The 15,422-nt window shown below is 43.4% G+C and overlaps 2 protein-coding genes across 2 annotated transcripts in view; both read left to right on the forward strand.

Moving 5' to 3' along the window:
* arhgap9 (Rho GTPase activating protein 9) overlaps positions 1–9,413 on the forward strand; it is a gene marked incomplete at its 3' end in the record, with an annotated part of 95,305 nt that extends 85,892 nt beyond the window's left edge. The window contains exons 17-21 of the mRNA XM_079510357.1: positions 590–667; positions 1,203–1,256; positions 2,263–2,397; positions 5,146–5,251; positions 9,218–9,413. Of these exons, the coding sequence (XP_079366483.1) occupies positions 590–667; positions 1,203–1,256; positions 2,263–2,397; positions 5,146–5,251; positions 9,218–9,413 (569 nt within the window). The remainder of the gene's footprint in view (positions 1–589; positions 668–1,202; positions 1,257–2,262; positions 2,398–5,145; positions 5,252–9,217) is intronic.
* Positions 1–15,422, forward strand: part of r3hdm2 (R3H domain containing 2) — a 314,823-nt gene that overhangs the window by 18,967 nt on the left and 280,434 nt on the right. The window lies entirely within an intron of this gene.

The following is a 15,422-nucleotide window of genomic DNA, read 5'->3' on the forward strand; positions in this document are numbered from 1 at the left end:
TGAAGGGGAAGTTTGTCTTTTTTTTTTTTTTTTCTGTTGCAATTACACGGGAACTAAACCTTCAAAGTTTGTTTCCACGACTAGCTGTTGAAATGTGGGCCCATTTTTTCCGGCAGTTGGTTATTTTCTGTACAGCATTATGCTTTTGTGTGCCATGTTGTGTTTATGTATGTATTATGTCTTGGAGGTTCGGACGCCACTCACCGCTGCAACAAAACCAAATATTCAAGGCGCGCTCAATGATTGATTGCGTGAGAAGAATGTATGAGACAATAACCAGGGAGGTTCATTACGAAACTCACAGGAGTGCACAGTAAAAGTCCTTTAGGCCAGAGAGTGTCCAAATATAACCACATGGAACCTTATTGGTACATTTGGTTATATTTGTATACTCTCAGAATAATACATTCAATTAAATACAATCATTCGTTAATTCATTCATTCATTCTCAGATTTTCTCAGATTTTATATGAAGAAATATATTGCTATATATTGACTTTGTGTGCGTGCGTGCGTGCGTGCGTGTGTTTGTGTGCATGCGTTCTGCTTTAACACTCTCACCTGGTTGGATGTGTGTGTTGCGTTTCAGGGCTGGAAACCGACGGCATCTACAGGGTGTCTGGAAACCTGGCTGTCATTCAGAAACTACGCTTCCTGGTTAACCACGGTGAGAGGAAGGAGCATGAAACACACACACACACACACACACACACACACACACACACACACACGGACGGACACACACACACACACACACACGCACACTCACACCCATGCATTATTTATTTATATCCACATGAATATACAGTTACTACAGCAAGACTCCCACTATCAGCATCTTCTTCATACAGTATATGGCGGCCAACAATAAAAGCTGAGACAGAGCAAAGACACACACACACACACACAAACACACAAACGTACACACACACACACATTCTGGGGCAAACATTTGGCGAATATAGCCGATCTACAAGCTCACAACGCAACACGTTGTGAGCTTGTACATCGGCTATTTTCAGCGAAGGGATTTGGTGTAAGGAGTGAAACATGAAGGGGGCCTACTATAGACACCTGGGGCCCCGGGGGACTATATATTATCTGTCATTACTATTATTATTATTATTATTACAGTAAATCATTCCACAAGCAGGCATACTGTACATAACAGCCCATTGAATGACTAGTGTTGGCTTTTGCAGAGCGTGCGGTGACCACCGATGGCCGATTCATGTTCCCAGAGGAACTGGTACAAGGTAGATTCAAATGGAGACCAGGAGAGCCAGCCGGCGGCAAGCCTTCCTTCCGCCTTGACGCTTTTTCTTTTTTTCCCCGTGATATTCAGTGTGCTTCTGTACTATTACTGTATGTGTGTGCGTTGCATAAGTGTGCCAACGCACGTGTGTCTTTCAAAAACAAACGGAAAAGAAGGCATATAACGCGTGTGTGCTTTCACATTCACGGTGACTGTTGATTACACGCGTACGCCGCGCTAACGCTGTCGTGCTGAACAGTGTGCTGATTGTATTACCATGTGCTTAATGTACGTGTGTCCCTTAAGCGCTCTGTCTGCTTGAAGTTTTCTGATGTAATAATGTATAGAGAGCTGTACAGTGAGCTTCTCTCACAGTCCATGGGTGCCACCAAGTGGCCACAACGGAGATGTGTTGTGTGTGTGTGTGTTTGCACCATGGTGCCACAGACTGAGACAGCGGTGTCTATAGTCTAGTCTCTGGGCCTGGTGCTTTCTGGGCTCTCAACACACCGTGGTACAGTTCTGCTTGTTTGAATGAAGTGACGTTCAGTCGCAGACCTCAAAGGGGACATATAGAACAGTAAAATGTCATGTCACATGCTCTCCAATGTGGATTTGAGAAAACGTTGGCCAGGAGTGAATAAGTGATTTGCTTTTGTGTGTGTGTGTGCGTGCGTGCATGCGTGCGTGCGTGCGTGCGTGTGGCCGTGCGGCTGTGCGTGCGTGTGCGCCCGAGGTTGTGTGCAGCAGTTGTTTTGACTGTGTCTTCACAGACAACTTGTATCTCTCTCGTACAGCAACAAGCCTTTAAGCTAAAGCTTAGCGCTGATGGGGATTTGCTCCTCGTCCTGTATGTTCCATTCGCTCTGATGCTATTACATACCCCCGCTTCTGTCTCGCCGTTTACTTTCTTTGTAAATGCTGTTTTCTTTTTCCTTTTCTTCATTACCACCCCCCTCTCTATCTCTCTCTTTCTTTCTCTATCTGTCCCTCTGTCTCTCTCCCAGAGGAGAAGCTGAACTTGGACCAGAGTGAGTGGGAGGACGTTCACGTCATCAGCGGTGCTCTGAAACTCTTCTTCCGTGAGCTTCCTGAGCCCCTGGTACCCTTCGGCTTCTTCACAGACATTGTGGAGACAGTCAGTGAGTGAACGCTTTCGCTCTCTTCTCCATTTCTCCACACTTACCCCCGATATTCATGAGACGCGTATAAAGGAAGCAGGGATGGAACTTAAAGCCCTCCTCCCCCTGGCAACTTTTCATCCCAAATTTCTAAGCTGCCTTGAAAACACCTTTGTCTCAAAAAGCGACGCATGATTATCTCCACCCGTCACAGTCCAGACTAACTCTGCTTAACCCATTCAGGCCTGATGTCGAATTATTATAATTTTTTCTAAATCATGACAATTTTCGGAAAGATTTGAGGCACATTTTAACAATTTTTCAAAAATAGACCTACAAGACCTATAAGACCTATAAGACAAGACCTATAAGATCTGCTATTTTTCAATAGCTAAATTTACATTTACATTTTAACGATTTTTCAAAAATAGCAGACCTACAAGACCTACAAGACCTATAAGACAAGACCTATAAGATCTGCTATTTTTCAATAGCTAAATTATAACATAAAAGGGGTTCCCGCTCAAAATGGGCTAATTGAGAGAGAAGTACACCACTGCTTAGGCAGTTTCTTATGTCTTGTAATGTTCACTGGGTGTGTAATCGATAGAAAATAAGTCAGGTTTTTGTGTGAACTACTCCTTTGACTACTTTTCTGGGGATGGAATTATTGCCAATGAAAAATAGCAGATGCACAAACTCTGCTATTTTCATCACACAACTCCATCATACGTCAAAGTGTATAAAATAGGGGTTAAAGAAGCTGTTTGTGGTGTGGCTGGTGGCTCAGCTGGTTGGTGCACAGACCATTATGCTCCCAATGAGGACTCTGGTCCTGGTCCTGGTCCAGCCCCGGTCCTACTGCACAGACCATTATGCTCCCAATGAGGACTCTGGTCCTGGTCCTGGTCCAGCCCCGGTCCTACTGCACAGACCATTATGCTCCCAATGAGACCTCTGGTCCTGGTCCAGGCCCGGTCCTACTGCACAGACCATTATGCTCCCAATGAGGACTCTGGTCCTGGTCCAGGCCCGGTCCTACTGCACAGACCATTATGCTCCCAATGAGGACTCTGGTCCTGGTCCAGCCCCGGTCCTACTGCACAGACCATTATGCTCCCAATGAGGACTCTGGTCCTGGTCCAGCCCCTCTGGTCCTGGTCCTGGTCCTGTTCCTGGTCCTGGTCCTGGTCCTGGTCCTGGTCCTGGTCCTCAGCTGGTTGGTGCACAGACCATTATGCTCCCAATGAGGACAGGCAGACCCAAAACTCGAGAATGTTTTGTGAGCGTTGGATAAGGTTTTGTTACACAAATCCTATGCTGTATTGATGTGGAATACCATAGGAGAGATAACAATTCTTCTACATTCTCTAATTGTGTATAGACTTCTTGTAAATTAAGTAATGCAGATGTTTAACAAAAATGTAACTCTCGAGAGCGTAAAATGAAACCAAATGGGCCCGTAACCGTAAAGGGTCCATTTGGTTTCATTTTACACTCTAAAGAGTTAACCCATTTTGGTGTTAGCATTATGTTATGCTTTAGCTATTGAAAAATAGCAGATCTACAAGCTCGTAGCGCGCCACCGAGTGGCGCGCTACGAGCTTGTAGGTCTGCTATTTTTTAAATCGAAGAACGACTGACATAGAAACATAGCTTTTTCAGAAAACTGTCAGGATGTAGAAGACATTTTTAGAATCTGATCTCAGGTCCAAATGGGCTAAAGATCTATAAGGGTCTATTTGGTTACCAACTCTCCATCATTTAGCTGGGGACCACCTGGAACCCCCTGAAGGACCACTGGTGGTCCCCGGACCACTGGTTGAGAACCACTGTTCCACTGCTCTAATTGGTTTATTGTCTAATTAAATGATCAATCAATCAAAATGTCTCTGCACTCCCCGACACTCAGACACTAACCTGACAAGTCTATCCATTTGCCTTCCCCACGAGAAATATTAGCAACCGTTCACATTCTAGTCAGGGATTCTAATTATTAACTTTATTATTAACGTTTACGCCTGGAAATCATTAACCCTGGTTACCCTTTGTATAATGTTTATTAAAGATTTTCTTGATTACAAAGTAAGCAAATATAATGATGCTTAGTGATGAATGATCATTTCTCTTTCATTTTAATCCACCCATCATCACATTTACATTCAAATGTAAAAGAAAAGGGGTTAATATATTGTAAATATTATTAATAAATGTAAGCTTATGGCAGCAGGGGGTGGGGGAACATTGACTTGTCCTTGTTTTTGATTATCATTAGCTTGATGCCCCATGAGTTTTATTCATCCTAACGTTTTGGGGAATCTGGATTCTGGACACAAATGAACACAGTAGCCGGGGCCGGGGTGCATACGTTTGTTAGACATACTAACCGTACGACAGGCATTAGTCCGACAACATTGTCGCTCCCGACATGTGTGGTAGGTTAAAACTAACCCGTGGCAGGTTAATACTAACCTGTGGCTCCTGACCTGTGTGGCAGGTTAAAACGAACCCGTGGCTTCCTGTGAGCCGGTTAGGTTTAGGCTTTGGGTTTTGGCTAGGGTGTCGGACTGTTTAGTACGTCGGACCAAACACATGCACCCACAGCAGCCACCTGCAGTTAGTAATTACTTCATATACTGCACAGCCATAGGTCAGGGAAGGAGTCACTGACGACCATGTAGCGGTCCGTCAACTAACGAGGTCAGGGAAGGAGTCACTGACGACCATGTAGCGGTCCGTCAACTAACGAGTCATTCTGTTTCTTTCCAGAGATGTCCGACTACCAGGACAAGGTGGACCGCCTGAAGTGTCTGGTGCTGAACATGCCTCCCCCCAACCACGACACCATGCAGTTCTTGTTCCAACATCTCAAACGGTGAGAGCACAAGATGCAGTGTCCCTGTATGGGGTTAAAGCCCTCTGGGCATGTCATAATAGGGGAACATGATTACGATTACAGTACGTGTAGATGGGGGAAAAAGGGGGTCAAGTATATATACTGTACCACTGGGGGACTTTTTAATTCAAGTCAACTAAGTACATAGTGTTTAACCCATTTTGGGCGGGAACGCCTTTTGGTGTTATACTTTAGCTATTGAAAAATAGCAGACCTACAAGTTCATAGCGCGGCACCGAGTGCCGCGCTATGAACTTGTAGGTCTGCTTAGGTCCTTTGGACTTCCCTGTAGCATGGTGCAGTCCCGGGCGTCGACCCCTCTCCACTTTTGGTCGGCCTTAGGATGAATAGCACTCCCTTGCACTGTCTGCTATCTGTGTTTTGGGACAAAACTGAACAGCAGGTTTCCCCCCCCAAAACAATACACTGGCATATTGTGTGTGTGGGACCTCATGTCCCGTCTTTGATCCACCCGTTTACAGGTAACATAAAATATTGTTTTAACCTTAATCAATATTTCATCTAAACATTCTGCCCATACATAATTTAATAATAATAATACAATGAAAAAATGTGTGTGTATTCATTCAGCATGTGTGTCTTATACGTACGCATCCATTTGTTCGTGGCCCTGGCGAGTTGCACTGTGTAGGGATTTGTTATCTCTAAAGAACACTGTTCTAATAACAAGATAAGTGGCCCTCTCCCAAATGTATTTTCTTCACACTGTTCTAATAACAAGATAAGTGGCAAGCAGTGCACAGGCACAAATGGTTAAAACTGGGTTAATTGTGTTAGTACTTTCAGACCATGCTTCACTCTTCCACATGCAAATACAATTAGTATTTTCCCTCTTCATAACATCCTCCCAACCCGGTGGAAAAATAATTGAATTAATAATACATTTCAGGCCCACACTCCAAAAAGGGCACATTTCACCAAACTTATCCTGTGTGGGCGGGACAAAACATTATTACATAGTTATTCAGCAGATCATGATTACAGACTCGTTTCTCCCATCCATTGTACTTCTGTGGGGGAAACATGTATTAGGGTTAAATCGTCCACTCAAAAACAAAACCTGTGGAACACTCCATTCGTGTCACATGTGGTGGAAAACCGAGAGACAGCGAGCTCCATCCTCCCTAACTTGGGAATGTAATAATACCCGTCAACTTGTCATAGCACCCGTTTTAACTATCTGTCTGTGTCCCACATGGAGATCTTTGTATCTGCCAGTCTGCCTGTGTGTGAAGAGTGCAAACTGACTGAAAAGTGGAGTGGTTAAGTAATCAATTTGCAGGTGTGGGGTTGCCATGGCAATCAATTGGCTGAGGCAGAGGCTGGAAATTGCACAGGTGATGGGATTTAGGCTGATTTGGCCCACTGGCAGAGCCTGATCAGATCCTTTTGTGGTGGTTCTGGAGAACCGTGGGTCCGACCGACTCGATACCGGGCACTGCACTCCCTGCGGTGTGTCGAATGTGATCGGTGGGGCAAACAGTTCTCGAGTTACGTGCATTATAGTAGGATTAGCAGCCTATAATAACAATGGTGGTATTAATTCATTGTACAGCACACGGTGCGCACGTCAGCCTCGGACAACACTTAAAGGTTTCCTGGTTGTGGTGGTTAAACTGTGACTGAATGCTTCTGAACCTCTTGCCTGTTTGCTTTGTTGCCTTCATGTCTGCCACCTATTTGCCTTCCTCATTGTCTCTCAGTCTGCCTTATCACACGCCATGTGTCAGCACCATTTTTAGTCGTGCTGTGAAAACCGACTTATTTCCCCGTGCAGAAATATCACCCTCCCTTAATTTCCTTTGAGGTACTTTACTAGGCATGAAGGAACGAACCAGATGCCCCCAAAAGAAATTTGATTCCTTCCTCTTCCTCTTAACGTTTAAAAAAAAAAAAAAAAAACACCACAAGAGGGGGCAGAGTGCCCTCGGTTTCCATCAATTTTTTCTGACCACTGCGAGTCACTTATGAATCACATGGTGTGCCAAGACCGTATGCCGTAGCAGCGCCACGCCGTTGTTAAGTTTAGGTCCTCTGAAGATGAAACGCTTTCCTTTCTTTTCTGCGAGCCAGTTCAGTACATAAAATGTGTGTGTTTTCACCGCTTATGGTTTCCCCTCCCTGCCTGGGGACGGACGGACAGACGGACAGACGGACGCTTCGTGTTCTGGGGGTGATGTTTGTGCCAGGGTGTGGGTGGTGGGGTGGTGGGGTGGTGTGGTGGTGGGCCCCATGAATTTGTCAACTTTGTGTCTTTCTCTTTTTCTCTCGCTCGCTCGCTCCCTCGTTCTCTATCTTTCTCTCTCTCCCCCAACGCTGTCATTCCTTTCTCCCCTCATTCTGTTTCTCATTTATTATCTCCCTCCTCCATCAACCCATTCGTTCTCTCTCTCCCTCACTGTCCCCCCCCCCCCCCTCTCCTTACAGTACACCCCTGCCCCCCATTCCCTCCTGTTCCTCTCTTTTTTCCCTATTTTCACCCCCCCCCCCCTCTCTTTCTTTTCTTCCTCTCCTCTTCTCTCTTCCTCTCCCTTCTCCTCCTCCTCCTCCTCTCAGCCCTATGGGAGCGTTGTGGTTCGTCTGCTGGAAGGCATACCAACACCACCGCCGCCACCACTGGAACCTCTCTCTCTCCCTCCCTCCCTGTCTCTCTCTCTCTCTCTCTCCCTCCCTCTCTCTCTCTTTCTCCTTTTTTCTTTGCTTTCCTCTCTCTCTTTTTTCCTCCTCTCTTTTTAATGTGGAAGTTTTGAGCAATTGCTGGCTGACTCTGTGGCTTGGTGGGAATGGCATTTTTAGAAGAATGCCTCATGCTGTGGCTTTAACCCATTCCTGAGTCTCCATCACACACACACACACACACACACACACACACACACACACACACACACACACACACACAAAGAGGTAGGTGGATGTAGACCGCTAATGTACACACATGCATATGGATGAGGATACACAAATACAAACACAGCAGAATGTCCATAAACACACATGCACGCACGCACACACACACACACACACACACACACACACACACACACACACACACACACACACGCACACACACGCACACACACACACACACACACACACACACACACACACACACACACACGCACACGCACACGCACACACAAGCATACACAAACGTGCACAAGCAGGCGGATGTACTTTAGGTGGAAGATGTATACACGCATACACTTTCTGTGGATGCTCAATTGCAACCCACCCATGTCTTATTCCACCCAGTGAGTGGGTGGGGGACCCTCTTAGCTTAGCTGTCATGGCATTCTGCAAATGGGTAAGAATAATAAAGATGTCACATGGTGACCATGGTCACAAAGCTCTGTGCACCATTAGTGGCCAGCTCTGTGACTGCACTGACAAAGATGAAGTCAGTCGGATTCAGGGGGAAAAAAGCTGAAGTTCAAAAGCCTGTCAGTGCTGTCAAACTGTGCTCTTTGTGCTGAGGTCTTGACAGAAGGACGCCACGCTGTGTGCTCTCGTGTGATGGCGGAAGCATCTATTTCTCCCATGTAATTTCTCTCTCTCATTAACCCATTCAGGCCTGACGTCGAAATTTTAAAAAAAAAGTTTTCTAAATCATGACAATTTTCGGAAAGATTTGAGGCACATTTTAACGATTTTTCAAAAATAGCAGACCTACAAGTTCATAGCGCGCCACTCGGTGGCGCGCTATGAGCTTGTAGATCTGCTATTTTTCAATAGCTAAATTATAACAATGTTTAAAACACCAAAAGGGGTTCCCGCCCCAAAATGGGTTAATGGTTAATGTGGTTAAACGCTAACGTGACATGGATGCGTTCCAGGTCTCAATGGATTAAGCCTTCTCTCTCTCTCTCTCTCTCTTTCGCTCTGTCTCTCTTTCTCTCTCAATTTGTCTTTCTTCGTGTCTCCTCGTAGGGTGATGGAGCAGTCGGACGTGAACAGGATGACCACCCAGAACATTGGGATCGTGTTTGGGCCGACGGTGATGCGTCCGGAGCGGGACAACGGCAACATGTGCATCAACATGGTGTACCAGAACCAGGCCGTGGAGATCATCCTCAACGAGTTCGACTACGTCTTCGGAACCAGCAGCTCCTCCACGCTCCTCTGACAGGCCAGGGGGATGGGGGGGGGGGGGATGGGGGGGGGGGGGGAGGGGTGGGCGGGGTTCCTCTAGATCAGTGGGTTTCAACCTTTTTCATATCAAGGTCCATTATTTATTTAAGCCACGGACCACCATTTGCTTCTCAGACCCAAAACTAAAGAATATTTTGTTATCGTTGGATAAGATTTTGTCCATATTTCCATGCTGTATTGATGTGGTACCATTAGGATAGATAACAGGCAAATGTTGATCATGAAATAACATTTCTTCTACATTCTCTAAATGTGTAGACTTCTTGTAAATTACGTAATGCAGATGTTTAACAATAATTTTACTCTTGAGAGCGTAACATTTTAAACTCTCAAGAGTTAAAGATCTTTACGAGTCCATTTGGTTACCAACTCATCGTTTAGCTGGGGAACACCTGGAACCCCCTCCCGGACCACTGTTTGAGCTCTGCTCTAGATCCATAAAAAGTATTGAGACAGTGGACTAAAGCCTAATTTACGCATAGTTATTGATTTTCGTCAATAACAATTTTGTTTTGTTGTGCCAACTGAAATTGAGAGGTTTCAGTCCTGATTCTTAGTTGGCCTCCAAGTCAAACCACCATGAACAACTTGCGCCCCCCTATCCCTATCTACTTTTGTTGTGTGACAACTAGTCAATCTGCAAGATCACTTGCATCGCGAGCTTGTAGATTGCCTATTTGAGCTATTTTTTTAAAACATTTTGAAATGTCTGCACAGGTTTTTTTGTTTTTGTTTGAACCTTTTTGAAAAGTGATATAATTACATGACCAAAATAGAGACGCCAGGGTTAATGTGGTTAAGACAAAGACAAGTAGAAAAGGACACTTTTAGTCCACTGGCTAAATAGGCATGCCTTTCTCTTTGCACAAGTAGAGAGAAGGCTCTGTGTTGAAACTTGTAGGAATGATCCATGCTTCTCGCCTCTCCTTGATATTTTCACTGATCAAACTAGACAGGATATAAGCAAATCATCATGGTTTTAAAATATACTGCTATAAATACTTCAACTAGTCTGCCATGTATTAATCAGTAATTATCTCAAGAGAATGGAGAGAAAGATGTGTTCTTAATATCATTCCAGCTCCCCATCACATTAACCCATTAAAGGTATCTGTGTCATTTTGGATAACAGCAGATGTACAAGCTCACAGCGCAGCGCGTCACTTGTATGTCTGCTATTTCTGTGGCATTTTGTAAACATCTATGAAAGCGTGAGAACTAGTGATTTAGATTGTAGAAGTCTTAACCCATTTTGGGCGGGAACCCCTGTTGGTGTTAGCATTATGTTATGCTTTAGCTATTGAAAAATAGCAGATCTACAAGCTCATAGCGCGCCACCGAGTGGCGCGCTACGAGCTTGTAGGTCTGCTATTTTTGAAAAATCGGAGAACGACTGACATAGAAACATAGCTTTTTCAGAAAACTGTCAGGATGTAGAAGACATTTTTAGAATCTGATCTCAAAATGAGGTCAAAATGGGTTAATGGGTTAGGTTAACAGAACCATTAGGTTAACAGAACCATTAGGTTAACAGAACCATTGGGTTAACAGAACCATTAGGTTAACAGAACCATTAGGTTAACAGAACCATTGGGTTAACAGAACCATTGCACTGTGAAACACACCAGCACCTCTTGTTGCAGGGAAACAAACACATGCAGTTATTCTATGCAGCAACACAGACAGACTGATCCCCTATGGATATATAAATCATGCAAACATACAGGAAGGAAGCTATGTGTGCCACCATCTGCAAAACAAAAGGCCATATACTCTATGTAGACGTCTTTACACACCAGGGCTGTGACCAACAAACGATCTTTTTTTCATCAAATCTGTTCATTGATGCCTCATTCATACAGATTGATGCCTTTATTCACACTTTCACAGTGAGAAATCAACCTTGTTCTGAATTTTCGGTGTGGATGTACTTGGGACAAAAACAACAGTTCAAAGAATCATAATTGTCTGATGAATAATCCACTTACACCCATATGTAGTTGGTTGACCGGAGTCCCCCAGAGCTCTATACTTGGTCCGCTCGTTTTTCCCCCTCTACACCAAATCTCTTCACCAGAAATAGGAGATCTACACGCAACACAACGAGTTGTGAGCTTGTAGATCTGCTATTTTCACGGAACGTTCACCCTGGAATAGGGACGCTAGAGTTCATGTGATTAATCACATTGAAGTAACGCCTTAACGGTGTATAAGGACCATCAGAGTCAACTGAGGACGGTGTTGAGTGATTCCCCAGGGAATTGATCATTTGCTTGATTAAACTGAAAGAGTTCCTATATGCCAACATGGTGACAGTATCCCCATGTACCAAATAGCTCTGAATAGTGTGCAGACCACTTCCACTTGTTGTATAACAATGGATTTATCTTCCATTTTTAATCATGTAAACCGTGCTGATTAACTTAAACATGTTCTTATGTTGTAAATATGTGAAATGCCGTCTTTGTCAACTCGTAGTACTTTGCGTACAGCGCGTAACCTAAACAGATAGGTGATGTACACTGGAAGCCAAACTCAGATGGACACAACTGCTTTGAAATGAAAGGGCCTGTTTGTTCATTTCCCCCCGCAATAAAAACCGTGAAGTGATTGAACTGGGCATTTGTATGTGATACTTGTCAGGGTGTGGTTGGCGGGTTGAAGTCTGCTGAGCGATGGGTTGCGTGAGAGATAGTAGAAGTGTGGAGGTATGCAGGCCCTGGGGACTCCGCGGGTGGAGACATCCCTGGTGATTGGTACAAACACTGCTTTTAATAAGAGAACAAAAGAGGAAACTGGAAATGCATATGTTTAAAAAATGTGGATTTCCCCCAAACTACTCTCTCTCTCTCTCTCTCTCTCTTTGTCTGTCTCTCTCTCTCTCTTGTTCTCTCCCGCTCTCTGTGGCTTTTGGTAATTGTGGGTTTGGCAAAAGACAAAAAGAAGAAAAGAGGAGAGAGTCCAAAGTGAGCATAGATTTGTGGAGTTTTATTAGATATATTTATTTATGTTTATATTGGTATCATTGCTGGTCCCTTGGAGCAGAGGGAGGTAGAACGTCCAAAATGATGGTCTCAGGAATGTATCATTGATTCATGTAGAGTCCTTTGGGGTTTCATAATTGGAGATTTGTTTTCTTCCATTGTGTGTTTCTGTTTCTGTTCATTTCCAGGGTCATTCTTATATGTATGATGATTGCCACAGTAATATTATTTTCCTGCCTAAATAAAGAACCACACAGTTGTTTATTTGACCTGTTTGATTGACTCTGGTATCAGAGTCAATGTGTACATTTAGTCTACAGTTAGTTACAGTAGTTGTACAATTTCTCTGATTATTTTTTCAGTTTCAGTTTATTTTATTTGTGTCCCATTCCCCATATTGTGAGAGTGAACATTTCCATTCATGGCATAAAAGAAAATGCTTTTAGGGCAAATCTGGTGTCTTATTTCTTGCAAGACGTTTAAATGATTCAATATTTCAGACTCTTTGTACAGATTTTGTACATTACTGACTGTAATTATGTCCTATTATGTTTTATTCTCTCTCCGACCTCTGATTTTGAAAGAGATTTATGTGTCAATAAAAAACCCAATGGCAGAAAACACTTGAGGACACAGCTCTCTGTGATGTCTTTTATATTCTTCTTGGTGGTGTGATGGTGCTAATCAGTCTCTAATATTAGAATCATGCCTGATTGATGCTCCGTCGTACGACTGTCTCGTGTTCTGACAGATCTACAAGCCCATAACGCATTGAGCATGCGAGTTGTGAGCTGATCGCTATTTTCGGCACACTACACAGTCATATAGCGAAGTGTAAACCAGGCTGCCATGGGCATGATTAAAAAGATATATGTCATTTAAATATTTTTTTATGAACAATATGTTTATTATTGATGATGTGTGGGGTGCATTCAAATATGACAAATATATTGTGGACCCTTCTTACCAACAAGCAACAATGCTAAATGTTTATACTTGACTCCGGAGAAGTTCATGTGTGTATGACTCTGGAGAAGCTTCATGTGTGTATGACTCTGGAGAAGCTTCATGTGTGTGTTTATATACATATATACAGTATATTATACTAGGATTGTATTAGGGTTTACTTGTTTTTCACTTATATATATAAATATACAGGTATACAAGCTGTTGGTGTGACATGTTCTGACAGCAGCAATGCAATACAGTTAGTAAGTTAATAAGATATATTATTGAAATGTAATGAAATAAAAATCAGATAAGAAAAAACAAGACAAATAGACTAATAAAAACAATCTTTGTAGCAATGGAGGATCTGCAATTGGTGATGTTCACCATCGGACGGGGGGGTGGGGGGTAATTTATCATGAGGTTTCTAGAATGTTCGTTACTTGATATCTGTGTTTGGTGATGGCTGATTTAAGCGGTCACGACTGGCCTGAGTCATACTAATTGGACTCAGACGCACAGGATAATTCCCCTCACAGAGATTGAAAGAGAGCCTCTGTCATGACAAGTCTTGTGTCTTCTTATTTCATTGTGGCTAACTACCGTACAGTTACAACTAAGGCATGCCAAGCAGCACAACTGTATTCTTTAAAGCTCTGGAAATATAGACCTTTAATTCAAAGCTGTCCCAATTCATGGGCCGCATCCCACATCCGACCTTGCGAAGGACGGTGAAGAATCCTGCTGTTCACACTGTGAAAGAATCTGAGGCAGACTGTCTGGCATATCAAAAATGTGCTTTAAAACAATGTATTTTGCTTGCCACTTTAAAATATTAGAATTTTAGTATATTTCAGAGATACTGAAAATGCTGCACTACAAAGGGAAAGTCTTTTGGCCTATTTTCAGGTTGAGCTGCACCGACATCTGTCAAACTTTTACGGACCATGGTACTGTACCATAGGGTGTCAAGTTCAACTCAAACATGATGAATACCCATTAAAAAACAAGTTACCTGATCAGTGTGGTGAGCATCGTTCTGCATGGTTTACCTATTAAACCAGACAAATACAGCGGCACATGCAGTAACAAACATTATTGAAAGGAGCAAAGCTATGATAGAAAAATCACACCCGTGTGAACTGAGTGGTGCAAGGTCTTATATAGCCTGATCAGCTGTGGTCTGACGTAATGTCAGTGACCATAGTAACCATGCTAATTTTTTTGGTTGCTAACCATAGCAACCATGCTCGTTTTTTTGGTACGAACAAACACGGGTACAAAGCCAGTTGTTGGAGTGGTTTGCACTTTGCACCACTCAAAAATGATAGACCTAATAACAAGGAGGATAGAGCACCGAAGTCCTGACGTCACTGCCCTCTACTACCAGTAGAGGGCAGTGAGCACCATGGTTCATGTATGTTTTTATAAGCATTGTACTCTCCATAGGGGGATTTTAGATCGCCTCATATAAGAACTGTGTTTGAAAAATAAACCGATCACCCCGGCCTTTTCACTCATATGGATATGAAGCATCGACTGAAGGTGGAAATGTACAAATATACCCAAAGAGTAACAAAATAAGCGTTAGAAACGAGCCAAACAACCCAGAGACTACATTTCCGGGTAGGCTGCTTCTGCCCGCAGCCCGTCGCACAACAGAAACTGAACGTTAATTATGTTTATTTTTATTTTTATTTTATTGATATATAATGTATCGTGGTTAGTACGAGTCGAGTCACCACCAGCTGAGCTTACGTCAACGAGGAATCTCAGGAACGCAATATGTTGACAGCTGGGCGTGACGTATATGCTCAGCGACATTGCATTCATATGTAGTTTCAAGGCTTTTGCGGTCACATTAATTCCATTTTCTCTAGAAACTGGCTGTATCAAATATGAATGGACATCATTAACGACGCACAGCCACTCCCCTGACAGAAACGCCGAGGTGGTCGGTTTATTTTTCAAACACAGTTCTTATATGAAGCGACCTAAAATCGCCGTTTGGGGATCTCAATGCAAATAAACAAATACATGAACCTGGAGAT

Source organism: Electrona antarctica (genome assembly GCF_951216825.1).
Source record: "Electrona antarctica genome assembly, chromosome: 9".
NCBI classification, from domain to species: domain Eukaryota; kingdom Metazoa; phylum Chordata; class Actinopteri; order Myctophiformes; family Myctophidae; genus Electrona; species Electrona antarctica.